The 14846-nt window shown below is 41.7% G+C and overlaps 1 protein-coding gene across 1 annotated transcript in view; it reads right to left on the bottom strand.

Moving 5' to 3' along the window:
• THSD7A (thrombospondin type 1 domain containing 7A) overlaps nucleotides 1-14846 on the bottom strand; it is a 337784-nt gene that overhangs the window by 38316 nt on the left and 284622 nt on the right. Inside the window, 3 exon segments of the mRNA XM_078860548.1 lie at nucleotides 1861-1976; nucleotides 4068-4209; nucleotides 11482-11635. Of these exon segments, the coding sequence (XP_078716674.1) occupies nucleotides 1861-1976; nucleotides 4068-4209; nucleotides 11482-11635 (412 nt within the window).

Here is a 14846-nt window from a genome sequence, read left to right as displayed (position 1 = left end):
ATGACCCTGTCATAATATCATTCGAAATGAGCAAATCTGGAGGGTGACTTGCCACTCACACAAATTGTGAACATTTCAAGTCTCCTATGATTAGGACAAGGTGATTGATTTTCACACAGCTAAGTTCCTGTCGAGGGTGAAAAGCTTACAGTTGAAACATGTGAAACATTGTTATAACGATTTGAAGCTTTCGTGACTGCAGGAATCCATACTCTTTGGTTCTTTCGGTAAAGTCACGTGGGTATAAAATAAAATAAATCACGACGTTTCGGGTGCAACACAAGCGTCGGTCATCAGGCTATCCCACCTGATGACTTTCCCACCTGATGACGGACGCTTGTGTTGCGCCCGAAACGTCGTGATTTATTTTATTTCATACCTACGCGACTTTACCGAAAGAACCAAAGAGTATTGTTATAACGTTCATCAAATTAACTTACTCTTAACATGAACAAATTTGGTAAAAATCCCAGGAAATTTTACTCCACAAATATTAAACCTTAACATCACCGTGCAAGTCACTATGTGGGTCCATTCAATTTCTCAGAATGTGTTCGTAAAAGCCAAGACAAACAAATTATTGTGTTTTCTTTATCCAGTAGCGTTGACAAGTTGGAAACAGATGATAACCAATGTGACGAATAACATACAAAGCATTCTGTCATCACTTGTTGGTGTCACCTCTTCTTGGAATATTTATTGTCATTTCAGGTTAACGTATTTTAATTATAAAGTATTCAAATGTAGGATTCCCACACAAGATTTCACGGTATAATGTTTCTCACTTTCAATTGCAACTGAAAGCTCAATGCCAAACTGTGTGTGGTATTTACATCACATTTACCGAATTGACTACTGTACCAAACTGACTGCCTCTGTGCGTGCAGAATTTCGTTTTCAAGTACGGCATTAAAAAAATGTAAGTGCATGTAATGTAAGGTATTAACAATGAATGCCTTTCAATATTCAGCAAATGGAGATGTAGATGGAACACCATTGTGGAGAATTGGCATACCCACATCCCATATGGCATGTGAATATGGAAGCTTGCTTCTATTTATCTCTTTTACAGCCATCTTCAATTTGACTCACATGTGAACAGCGATATATGGTGGTGATGTAAATCTGTAACATCAAAGGCATATCCGTGCTAAAACCAGTGACAAAGCGAAAGTGTTGACAATAAAAAGAGCAATATCTATTACTTTATTTTTTCTTCATTAAACATGCCTAGTAAAACATATATATGTGGTGGGGGTATTCCCACCTCTTCTAACACACCTTGGCAAGCATGGAAGAGTAGAGAACATACTCTACAATGCGCACATTTTTAGAGGGGGCCCACTTTTGCCATCATAAGATATCATCAGTGTGAGGGCCGCCACACATTTGACACCATTGGGGGTTTGACAGCAGCACGATGGTGATGATGGGGGTGTTGTCACGTGGTGTCTATTGTCGGGGGTCGCACGTCAGGGGCCGCCAGTGGCCCACGGGCCTTGCAGTGAAGAACACTGCTCTAAGCTCTCTGTAGTGGGAGCTCTTTTGCCACCAGTGGCGTGAGCAAGACATTCCAAGGCTCCAGCTCAAAGGTCGCAAACGGGTTTTGTTTCCTTACCCATACCCGGCCGCACCAGGGTCGCAAATGGGTACCCGTACCCGACCGGGTACGGGTAGCCAGGTATCGGGTAGGGTACGGGTATCGGGTACCCGGTTGCGACCTCTGCTCCAGCTTCAACTTAATGTATACATAAATATGTTTAAAGCATGTTGGTTCCGAAATTTATTTCCCCTGCCTATGATGCAACGTCCTGGCAACCTTGACTCTCAGGCGACGCGCACACACACACACGCACTTACGGCTTCGCAGTGCTTGAGGTCGACAGACTTGCTGTCGCTCCGCACGCAGTCCAGCATGCGAGTGCGGCTGCCCTGTCCACACACGGCGCGCTCACTCAGTTGGCAGGTGCTCCACTCTGCAGGCCACCAATGGGCAAAAACACACGCCGCGCAACGCTGTCATAATGTGTCCACGGGAGAGCTACCGTGGGTGTGTGCGCACGAAGTTGAATTCGTAGGCTATTCAGTTTCAAAGACAATGCATATATTATCAGAGCATGTTTGTTTGCACGTTCACTACAAGTACGTGTGGTTAATGTAGACTTGATTCCTTGGCAAACAGTATCTGGGTGTTTGAACATCTTAACACCTGTTTTAGTGCCAGGAAGGGTAAAGCCTATTCTTTTTTTCATACTTGAATGCGTATATTTGCGTGACTGCTTCGTGAAAATATCAATAACAGTTGTTGCTTTCGTCTATCTAGAAAAACAAATATATTGGCCAACAAACGTATATCGAAGGTGCATACCCATGGTCGTACCGCTCTTACAACTATCTTGGAACCTGATGTAATTGATTGCGAAGAAATCCAAAAGGTATTTTTAGTCCAGCTCTCTGTTTGCTCTTGCATATGTTGGTGCATAACACAATAGTAAACATGAAACTGCAGTACAAATATAATTTTTACCCTCTATTTTTCTTACAATAATATTACTTGGACTTGTATCGTCTACATGCTACATTTTGCATCAAAGTAATATTGCATAATTATTTTTAAAAGCCGAACAATGAAGGATCTAAGTTAAATATTTGAATTATGGAGATTTTAAATAATCGATTCCTCGTTGCAAAACACTCCATCCACTGAGCGGTAACTACATATGTTTGGACAAAGTTTTTCCAGAATGGAAGTTACAAAACGCAGCAGTGTATTCAAGTTGTGTGCTGATGCTGCCTAAAAAGTGTCAACTAGTTTCATGATGCAACGATGGAATTTTTGAACATTCTAGAAAACAGGGTAGATCATGATGAACTGAAATTTAAACTGTCATGGAAATCATTCAAATTTGATTTCATGCCTCAAGGGAGCATGATTACATGTCAGTACATGTACTCCGATCTGCTCCAAATCGGATTGTAAAAAGGTGCATCCGTCGTAATGGACCGTTCCACATGACAAATGACATACTGCTCCAGTATGATGATTTTCTACCTCATGTCACCATGTCTGGAACAAATGTCACTGCTGTCTTAGGCCATCAGGGCACTTGTCCAAACTTCCACAGCTCTAACCTTTGTTCGCCTGATATTAATGAGCCTCCTTAGCTCAAGGTAGGAATGCACTGGTTTAAATTTGACTTTTTTGACCATAATGAGCATGATTCTGTCCACAGTGGGGGGGGGGGGGTACGATGAAATCTTACTCATGTGCAGATGCGAGGTGGCTTTGATATATCACAGGATTGCGAGAATGTATGTATGTATGTTTAACTTCATTTACACCATACATAGCCAACCATGTTAACCGAATGTGTGGAAATGGTGGTGGCTTGGAGATGTCTTTATCCAGCAGTGGAATGAACATGGTCATTGATGATGATGAAATGTCTCGTGGAGATGATTCTTCATTGACGTATGATCTTGTAGCTCTTAAGAACTGATGTTAGAAGAAAGTAGCCTCAAACGAAATAGTAATTTTTAATTTAAAAAAGTGTTTAATTAGTCCTATTAAAATTATACCATAAGCGCAAAAAGCATTAGCTAATTCTTGTGCATGTCACCATTATCTCATTTCCCAATGCCAGTGGCGTTAGATGGGCAACTGTCAACGGATGCAGCAGGCATTGTGGTCTGCACTGCTCTTGTTAAAGCTGTAAGTGGTCAATGATGAGCATGATGGGCGCCATGATGGCGTGATGTTAACTACGTCGCCTGGTATACAGGAGGTCGTGGGTTCGATCCCGAACCTGACGCTTGTATATTTGGAGTGTGCATGTCTCTCTCGCTATGGTCGTGTGAATTTTTCTTTGGTCCTCCAGTCATTCCCTTCAGATTTAGAATCAACATGTGTTGGGAGTATTTGGCCGCTATACATTTCTTCGTGACAAGCCACTTCGTCGAGCTATCATTTGTGGCCAGGTCGCTTCTGAATTAAGAGAGCTATGCAGCCCAGTGGGTCTTCGTACCTGGTCAAATATAAAATTCGATAATAGTTCATAGTTTATTACCAGTGAGGTTATAGCGGTAGTGAAAGCAGTTTTGGTTGAGCACGCAGTGTTCGGACTCTGTGTCCTCGGGGCAAGTTTCGCCGTCGGCCGGCATGCGCTGTATGAAGCGCGAGCGAATCCGCACCGTCTCCACGTCGCACGGCTGCACTCGAGAGGACACAAAACCCATTCAGGCGGAAAAACACGCGCGTGCACACACACCACTCCGGCTCGATTTTAACATCAATGTTTTCAAAGTCACATGACCGAGTCGACTTACGTCACAATACCTTGGTGATCTCGTCGAAGAGCACAAACTGTCATGCAAACTCCGGTCATCGTCGGAGCGGCAGCGGTTTTTTGGCTAACCGTCGAACAAAGACGGTCACCGCATCGTGCGCTTTCGGATGCGCTTCTGCTGCCGTCCGGAACGCTCTTCCATCCGATATGAGGAAGCCACTGGAGCTATGCACTTGTCAATCTAATTTGAAAACTCACGTCTTTAGAACTCCTTTTTGTGTTTAGTTTGTCGTTCTTACCCCGCGCCTCCGATTAGCCCGGCTGGCTAGGTCCGATGCAAAAAATTTTGTATGTATGACATGCATACATATAAAGTGCTATTTTATTTAACATTGTTGTATATTTGTACGGTATTTGTATTTATTTAATCCATAACGCAGATATTCTGCTATGATTTTGTTTAATTTTTCCTTGCCAAATCTGTATACAGTATTTATTTTCGTAATTTTTGTGACCCAGGGCACTCTTGCAAATTAGATTATTCTGGTCTCTTCAGTTCTCACTTGGTTTAATAAAATACCCTCACTTTTACCTGCCGTCAGGAGCAATGTAACACTTGGGAGACATGCATGATTTAAACATACACATGCATTTTAGAATATGCATACATTTACAGGACAAAAATAATTATATTCGTATGGCCACATGCGGAACCTAAATGCGCATAAGGATACAAATAATGTACAAGAAGAAGTCTGTCTCCCAATGTGTAAATTAGAACAACATTTTTTTTTCAGCCATACAGGGGAGACGGAACTTCCTGTCCACGTGGGTATTCCTTACCCAGGAACCTCTACTGCAACGCACAACACACGTACACGTGGATATGCCGTCTTCAAACATTTTAATAGTATTGAAAATGTCCATAATTATGATCAACACTTTTCCTCTTTGCACAATTATCATCTGGTGACAGTTTAGAACTTTGAATGCAAAATAATAATAAAAAAATAGTCTTGCAGAGACTCACTAAATTTAATATAAAAATTACTTTCCTTCAGAATAGTTGGACTTCTGGAGAAAGTTTTGATAGAAAATCTCCATTAACAATGACATACTTTATTGCTGCTCACTGATTAGAATCAAATGGGGGAAAAGTTATATCTATCAATAAAGTTTGAATAGAAGCTGCAGGAAATGAGAAATTTCAAATATAAAATGCAATCCATAACAAGTCAGCATGACAGGATTTGCCCTTCTCCGCTGACTCATCCCACAAAGTGATGGCTGATGGCATCTTTCTCTAATGCGAAGAATCCTGCCGTAAAGTCACCCTCTTTCCATGCCGTACATTTTTTAACGTCCGGGAAATGGGCAGGATTCCTCCGAGTTAAGCAGGGCTCTTTATTGAAACCTCGCACACACCTCCGCGCTCCATTGTTGACGTGAGAGGCGAGCATTGTGATTTTAAGTAGATTAAGGAGGGAACACGCCTGAGATGAGGTGAACCACGGAGATGGAGCAACGAGATCAGCTCACGTGAAGGAGCTGAGTCGATTGTTGAGTCACGAAAATCGTGAAGGATTGTGACAATGTTGGGAGGCCTTCGCCCAACAGAGGATAGAGGATAGTTCATAATTTAGTAATTTATATTTTAATACTGAAGGGATGTTTTTTTTTACTGAGCGTGTAAGGTATATTTTAGTGTAAGACTGGTCTTCAAATGAAAGACTGTCTAGGAATATAACAAATTCCATTTGCTTGAAAAAAAAACATTTTGGAAGAAAAAATATCCATAAATGGTACATGCTGGTTTACAGCCAATAAAACTATTTAAAAAATAGTTTTTAAATTATATATATTTTTTATAGAGAATGGCAAATACAGTAATTGAAATTCCAAATGGGAGTTAAAGTTCAATTTGGGGAGGAGGGAAACAAGTAATAGTGAAGAAAATTATGCATAAATGCTAATTTTCGCAATTAGAAAAGACATTACATTAAACTTCTGGACATTATACTTTGGCAATGGACATGGTTTAAATGTCCACAGAGATTTGTTCCAGAGCATAAACTTTAACAAGAAAGTGTTTCAATGGTCGTCAAAAAAATATAGAATCTCACTTGATGTCAGGATTCAAAGTTTAAAACGTATTTTTATGGTTTTATATTTTATTGACAATCCCAATAAAGGCATTATCAATAATGGCTTTTGCGGTTATAATTAACATACACTGATACTCTACGGGAACACACTATTCATTAGTTTCAACTCAACAGAGAAAAATAGCCTTTATTGCACAAATGCAGTGATATAATTAACATAAACGTACATAGGTGTTCAGAAATTATAATTTACGTTTAGTTGTGGAAATAAGGACTACTGAAACGGAGCTAATTTTGCCTATGGCTGCTTGGTGAGCTCAGAATAATATTCACTTCAAGATGGCGAATAGATTTTCATTCTTTGTGTCTTAGGGGCCGTCCATAAATGACGTCACGCGATTTTGGACGATTTTTGACCCCCCCCCCCCTTCGTCACACGGCGTCACAAAAAGTCAGACCCCCCTCAAATATGGCGTCACAAAGCTCTGCCCCCCCCCCCCCCAAAATATATAAAACATGCTTCAAATCGCTTTAAACTATTGTCATTGTAGTGCGTATTTAATGTGGCGCTGCACTCTGATGTTGTAGGAGAAAATATTTATTAAAAAGTATATTTAATGAAGTAGAACGTGTTGTCTATATTTATTTAAAGTTGCGCATTTTGATGTGACGTCACATTTCTCAACCGCCCCCCCCATCGTCACACATCGTCACAAATGTCTGACACCCCCCCCCCCCAGGTGCGTGACGTCATTTATGGACGGCCCCTTAGGGCTTCCAGAAGAGGATTTGGGAATAAAATACATAACTCGAAACCACTGAAGAAAAAGGTAAAAAAGTGATAATGCAAAAGGACTGTGAACACAGGTCAAACGTTTTCGACAATTATCAGCCTCTGTAAGTTTAACTGGTAAAACAGCATTGGTGAATACAAAGTGTAGGTGCACTGCTTTGCAGTTTACATAATTTAATCAACAGCGTTCAGTGGTATTGTATATCATTAAATGTCCTCAATATTGGGGTCCAAATAAATTTCCATGAATGCAAATGAAAGGCGATGCAAGTGAGAAACTCAATTTCCCTACATTCTTGTGTGATTCGCTATGTTTAAATATGCTCTCTTGATGTAATATATGCATGCATGCACACACACACATGCACAGGTGGAGAATAGAATACGCGTTTATGCACGTGGAAATGTCGTTTAAAGGGGGTCACAATTCAAGCTTCAGTTCAATATTCACTGTGTAATAGATTTAAAACATGTGATGGAGCATTACCACGTGATACTATCAAAATATGAACTGCTCTATATATTCTAATGCAAGGATGAGAACTTAAAATATATGAATTGCTTCCAACATGTATTTATTTTAAAAAAAATGTATTGAAATAGAACAATCAATCATAGAACAATTGTTAAGTTAAATAAATAAAGTTATAATAATGATAAAAAATAAAACAATTCCAATAAGAAAGCCATAGGACTTTTAAAATCGCAGCCTTTGCGATTTGCTAATCGTATTGTTTCAAATTGCGATTTCGATTTGAAATCCATTAATCGTTCAGCCCCAGCTGCAGGCATCAATCTGTCAGCTCCACACAAATTGGCTCAAGTGGTGAGCATTTCTACTGCTACAAATACTGACATATGGTTCGACGTTTTCCACAACTGCCAACAACAATCGACCGTTGAAACAACAAAACCGATTGATATATTGGTTCAACTCATCAAATACCGAATTGTCACATGATGTACATATAATTTTCACAAATACGTACATACATACTTCAGATTGCCGGTGTGTGTACAGGCAAAAGACACGAGGTTGGGGGGTTGATGACATCATCGACGCCATTGCTCATTGTCGCCACATTTGGCGTGCACTGCGGTGAGCGTCCCACGTTTCAGTATTAGTCATGTTCCGTATATATAATTTTTTTCAAACAACCTCTTGATAAGCAATCGATCGATCTTATTAACTCATCAACTTTTTTTCAGCACTGTGTTCAGTGTATCGAAGAGGTCGACTACAAAGAAGCGTAACTTGCAAAACTATAAAGCGAACGGTGCCTTTGTGTGCCTATTCTAGTATGTAATATGTCCACAATTAGTGGCAAAACATATTAAGCTATTCTTTGCAGATCTGAAATTGCACACAAACGATTAAAGGGTAGTTCAACAGTGTCCATGATTTTTCATTACCAGTAATTCCTCTATCAGTGATTATAATTATACAGCTGCCTTAAAATGCATCCCTGTGCGTACAAAATAGGAGCAAAGTAGGCGTCACCAATTAATCGCAGGCATAGCTATGAGGTCTATAGGGTGTTTAAAAACTATGAACCGGATTTGAAATCGCTAAATCTCTGCAACCACGAACCGCCCATGAATGAAACTCTTACCACTTGAAAGGGCGGGGCATAGAGTTTATAATGATAACCACTAGATGCCTCTCCCAGCGCACAAACAGCCCCTAGCCTCAGTCATTCGCAAGACGCGCTGCCTCAACGTTGGATAGGTAGCACGGGACCCCAAGACTTGGCGCTACACCCTTGGCCCCCCAAGATCCCCAGACATCACATTTTCTTGTGGGGATACGTCAAAGACTGAGGTGTTTTTGTGCCACCATTAGCGACTCATCTAGATGACCTCAAAAACAGAATCACGGCAGCGGTGACTTCAGTGGAAGAAGACACTTTGAGAGGCGTTTGGGACAAATTCAACTATCGTCTCGATGTTGTCCATACAACAGGTGGAGGGCACATGGAGCATTTATAAAATGGTTACTAAAAGTTGATAACTCATTAAAACGTGTGTAACTTTTTGTGTAATTGTAATACATTGCCATCGTGAAATATACTGCTTTGAAATTGGGTCCGTCTCTTTTAAACACCCTGCATTGTTCATTTGTTGTGTACGCAGATATTGTCGTCTCCTCAGCGACAAACGAAACATTTCTAAAATCACATTTTGTTATAAGACTAGAACCGTTCATGCGTGGACCAAAAAAACATCTCAGTTGAATATCATTACAGTATAAGAATCACAACATTTTAAGTGAAATTGTTATTGACTATATTCCCACTCGAGCATTGCCACAGAATTTGTCCATGTTTAATACATCATCGAAGCAGATATGAAAACACATAGATTTCATTCAGCACAGCTGCTCACAAATTCGCATCAAATCCTGTTTTCAATAATAAAGGTGCACTCTCTGCTTGTATTGAAATCTGAATGGACATGTACAGAGTCCGACTCAAGAGTGTTCCTTCAAACATTGTCAAAACAACATCACGTATTGGCTATTCATTTTTCCAGAGTTGATGCCTGCAGGAAAAATGTTGAAGTTAGATTGAGGGGATTGACTGTGTCTGTGGATTGAGGTGATTGACAGGGTCTGGTTACCTGTGGATTGAGGTGATTGACAGGGTCAGGTTACCTGTGGATTGAGGTGATTGACGGTGTCTGTGGATTGAGGTGATTGACAGGGTCTGGTTACCTGTGGATTGAGGTAATTGACGGTGTCTGTGGATTGAGGTGATTGACAGGGTCTGGTTACCTGTGGATTGAGGTGATTGACGGTGTCTGATAACCTGTGGATTGAGGTGATTGACAGGGTCTGGTTACCTGTGGATTGAGGTGATTGACAGGGTCTGGTTACCTGTGGATTGAGGTGATTGACGGTGTCTGGTTACCTGTGGATTGAGGTGATTGACAGGGTCTGGTTACCTGTGGATTGAGGTGATTGACGGTGTCTGATAACCTGTGGATTGAGGTGATTGACAGGGTCTGGTTACCTGTGGATTGAGGTGATTGACGGTGTCTGGTTACCTGTGGATTGAGGTGATTGACAGGGTCTGGTTACCTGTGGATTGAGGTGATTGACGGTGTCTGTGGATTGAGGTGATTGACGGTGTCTGGTTACCTGTTGATTGAGGTGATTGACAGGGTCAGGTTACCTGTGGATTGAGGTGATTGACGGTGTCTGTGGATTGAGGTGATTGACGGTGTCTAATAACCTGTGGATTGAGGTGATTGACAGGGTCAGGTTACCTGTGGATTGAGGTGATTGACGGTGTCTGTGGATTGAGGTGATTGACGGTGTCTGGTTACCTGTGGATTGAGGTGATTGACGGTGTCTGGTTACCTGTGGATTGAGGTGATTGACGGTGTCTAATAACCTGTGGATTGAGGTGATTGACAGGGTCTGGTTACCTGTGGATTGAGGTGATTGATGGTGTCTGGTTACCTGTGGATTGAGGTGATTGACAGGGTCTGGTTACCTGTGGATTGAGGTGATTGACGGTGTCTGGTTACCTGTGGATTGAGGTGATTGACGGTGTCTAATAACCTGTGGATTGAGGTAATTGACAGGGTCAGGTTACCTGTGGATTGAGGTGATTGACGGTGTCTGGTTACCTGTGGATTGAGGTGATTGACGGTGTCTGTGGATTGAGGTGATTGACGGTGTCTAATAACCTGTGGATTGAGGTGATTGACAGGGTCAGGTTACCTATGGATTGAGGTGATTGACGGTGTCTGTGGATTGAGGTGATTGACGGTGTCTGGTTACCTGTGGATTGAGGTGATTGACGGTGTCTGGTTACCTGTGGATTGAGGTGATTGACGGTGTCTAATAACCTGTGGATTGAGGTGATTGACAGGGTCTGGTTACCTGTGGATTGAGGTGATTGATGGTGTCTGGTTACCTGTGGATTGAGGTGATTGACAGGGTCTGGTTACCTGTGGATTGAGGTGATTGACGGTGTCTGGTTACCTGTGGATTGAGGTGATTGACGGTGTCTAATAACCTGTGGATTGAGGTAATTGACAGGGTCAGGTTACCTGTGGATTGAGGTGATTGACGGTGTCTGGTTACCTGTGGATTGAGGTGATTGACGGTGTCTGGTTACCTGTGGATTGAGGTGATTGACAGTATCTGGTTAGCTGTGGATTGAGGTGATTGACAGGGTCAGGTTACCTGTGGATTGAGGTGATTGACGGTGTCTGGTTACCTGTGGATTGAGGTGATTGACAGGGTCAGGTTACCTGTGGATTGAGGTGATTGACAGGGTCAGGTTACCTGTGGGCACTTGGTCCAGGGTCCCCACTCCGACATGACGCACTCATTGGGGCAAGGCAGCCGACACTGCCGCACTCCCTCCAGCCGCACGTCCGTGTCACAAAGAGGGTCGTCTACAGTGTCTCCAGGCCCCTCCACTGTGTTCACGACACACCTGAGAACAAAAGTATGTTTTTTTTACTAAAGTCTAGGTTTAAAACTAATCGATGCTTTTTGCGTTTAATTTGTTGTCCTTTCCCTGCACCTCCGATTAGCACGAATGGCTACATACGGTGCGAAATAAGTTCAACATACATACAAATAGAAGTCATAAGTCTTAAAAAATCAGTTTTATCTTCCTGATCTCGTCAATGAGCATCAACCATCATGCGAACTCCGGTCATCCTCGCAGTACCGGGTTCTGGCTGGCCATTGAACAAAGATGGTCACTGCATCACGTGCTTTCAGATATGGTTTGGCGGTCGTCTGGAACACTCTTTCTTCCGAAATTAGGAAGCCACTGGAGCTATGCACTTTAAAGTCTAGATTGAAAACTAATTTCTTTAGAACAGTTGTTTATGTTTAGTTTGTTGTCCTTCCCCTGTAACTCCGATTAGCATGGTTAGCTACGTACGGTGTGAAAGAAGTTCAACATACATACATTCAGAAGCCACAAGTCTCATGTGTGTATTCTTAGGTTTTTTCGGTAAAGTCACGTAGGTAAAACATCAAAATTAATAAAAATAAAATAAAGATCACGACGTTTCGGAGGCAACACAAGTCTCCGTCATCAGGTGGGACCGTCACAGCCAGATTAGCTGCATCAAGTGAGGCAATGATTCAAGATGTAATCCCTTAAAAGCAAGTTGAGGGGGGAGGAGAGGGGGGGGAGCTCATCAGAATGTGGTAGCCAATGAATGGAACGTATCGGGAGGGAGGGGGGCGGGGCTCAAAGACGGCAAGACGTGCCAAGTACAACGCATCGGGAGGGGGAGGGGGCGGGGCCAAAAGGATGGGCGGCGGCGTGGACGCGATTGTGCGCAAGCGACTACTGCTGCACACGCCAACGCATTGGACAGAGAGGGGGGAGGGGAGGCCTGATACACATGATATAAAAGAACGAAAATGCCCATGTTTATACCAATGCTGGCTGAACAATGAAGAGAGTACTATTAAAAACTGGGGATGTTAACACTCGGTAAAGTAAAGTAAAATAGTGTCTGTCAGATAAGATGGTCAAAAAAGTGTAATTAAGTCTTTTTTGCGTGGTTGATAACATCTTTCCAATGATTACTAAGTTTGTACCCATCATCACGGTTGAAATTATGTCTGTGTTTGTATATTTGTATGGCTTCGTGTACAAACCTTTGATGGTAGCCAGGAGGTTTGCAGAGAACCTTGGTCTCGGAAAAGACAATTTCATGAGAGCCCACCGAGTTGTAGCAATGATCGGCAACAGCCGAAGAATCAGTTCTGCCGTGTTTCAGATCGGGCTACCACATTCTGATGAGCTCCCCCCCCCCTCTCCTCCCCCCTCAACTTGCTTTTAAGGGATTACATCTTGAATCATTGCCTCACTTGATGCAGCTAATCTGGCTGTGACGGTCCCACCTGATGACGGAGACTTGTGTTGCCTCCGAAACGTCGTGATCTTTATTTTATTTTATTTTTATTAATTTTGATGTTTTACCTACGTGACTTTACCGAAAAAAACCTAAGAATATGAATCCTTGCAGTCACGAAAGCTTCAAATCTAGAATCTCATGTGTGTGTTTGCACGTTTGTCGTGCAGCGGTTAGCACGCTGCGCTACGAACTCAGTGACCCCAGTTTAATTCCTGCTCACAACGAATAATAGCGGTGATTATTTTAACCGGCCCTGGGCCTTCCCTAGGTCTAATCAGCGTCAATTGAGTGCCTGATGCAATGTGTAAACATCAGCATTGGGGAGACAAAGGTGTTCGGGCGTGGAGCTGGCCCCCCACCTGACCGTATGCCATTCTGGTCTTCATAGGTGCTCACTAACAGCACTTACAACAAACGTCTGCTCAGGCTATACAGGGATCTTTGTTTTAGTCTTATGTTTACAGAGATGGTGGAAGTCGCCTTCCAAGTGACATCAGGAAGCAGAGGCGTTGTCAGTCATAACAATTAGCAGAATTTAGGGCAGCTATCAAATAAAACCAGTTGGCAAAGTTAGAAGAACATGTGGTGCATCTGCCAGTTACCCTTGTGTGTTAACCAATAACACCTGTATCCATATGAAGACCTACAATTAATGTTGTGAACCTATTCGGGCATCAGAACCATGATGACATAATTGCCACTTAGTGGTCAATGAAAGCTGTTGTATTATGAATACATTTATCTATGGACTTATGCACATCTGCATGGGTATGTGCAAGCAAAAGTAATTTTCCTCGATAAATGCTTGAATATGGCAGCTCAGATCAACTGATTAATTTTGTGGAATCATAGGTCAGATCAGCTTTGTTCAGAATTGGATTTTCAATATGATTCAGGGCATGTGATCACAATATTAAAACCCCTGAATAGCGTACTAACAGTTTCTACATATAGATAAATGCAACAAAATGTTTGCCAATAGCAGAATAAAAGGAGTTCCCATGAGGGACCGAAATTGGTGATACTATTAATTTTGTGTTTTATCTTTTTGTTTACTGCCAGGCACGATGCATTTTGGCCACACAATCACCAAATATAGTGTGTTGTGGGCTTGGAAAATATAAATAGCTGCTGTTATGTAGCAACAATAAAAAATCTGTCTTTTTGGAGATTTGTGGTACACTTCACAAGATTGGACCATTGTGTTCCCACAATATGGTCACATTAACCTGACCTTCAATGTTTAAATTAGCTACCAAAGGGCTCCACGTTTTAAAAGACTTATTTATTGCTAGTGGCAGAATGACTGTGGGTAATTTCTATATTAAAATGTATTGCAAAAAAGAACAGAAGCCATACGGCAATATCTTCACGTCACTGTTGATTCAGATAAGCAATATTGCAATGAAAATTCTCATAAAATGTCAAGTGTTCATCGGCAATGACACAGCAGAAGTGCAAACTTTTATCTCTCCAAGCTAATCAATACCACCTACCATCGTTGAAGATATATCCTTTCGGTAACACGATAGTTATATAACAAGCAGTATTTATGTATTTCAATTTTCTTAGCTGTTCTTTCGTATTTTTTGTTATTGTACTACCTGTGAAATGGTGGACTTCACCTGTAAACTTGTATTATTGTCTACTGCACATGAATAAAAAATTACCCAGTATTTCGTGGAATTTTTCATGTCAGCAAGCAGAAAGGGAAAACAAGGTAAACATTCTGGCCGAATGATAGCGCTCCAAAAATGCATT

Source organism: Lampetra fluviatilis, chromosome 10 (genome assembly GCF_964198595.1).
Source record: "Lampetra fluviatilis chromosome 10, kcLamFluv1.1, whole genome shotgun sequence".
NCBI classification, from domain to species: domain Eukaryota; kingdom Metazoa; phylum Chordata; class Hyperoartia; order Petromyzontiformes; family Petromyzontidae; genus Lampetra; species Lampetra fluviatilis.
This window is presented reverse-complemented; position numbering and strand designations above follow the sequence as displayed.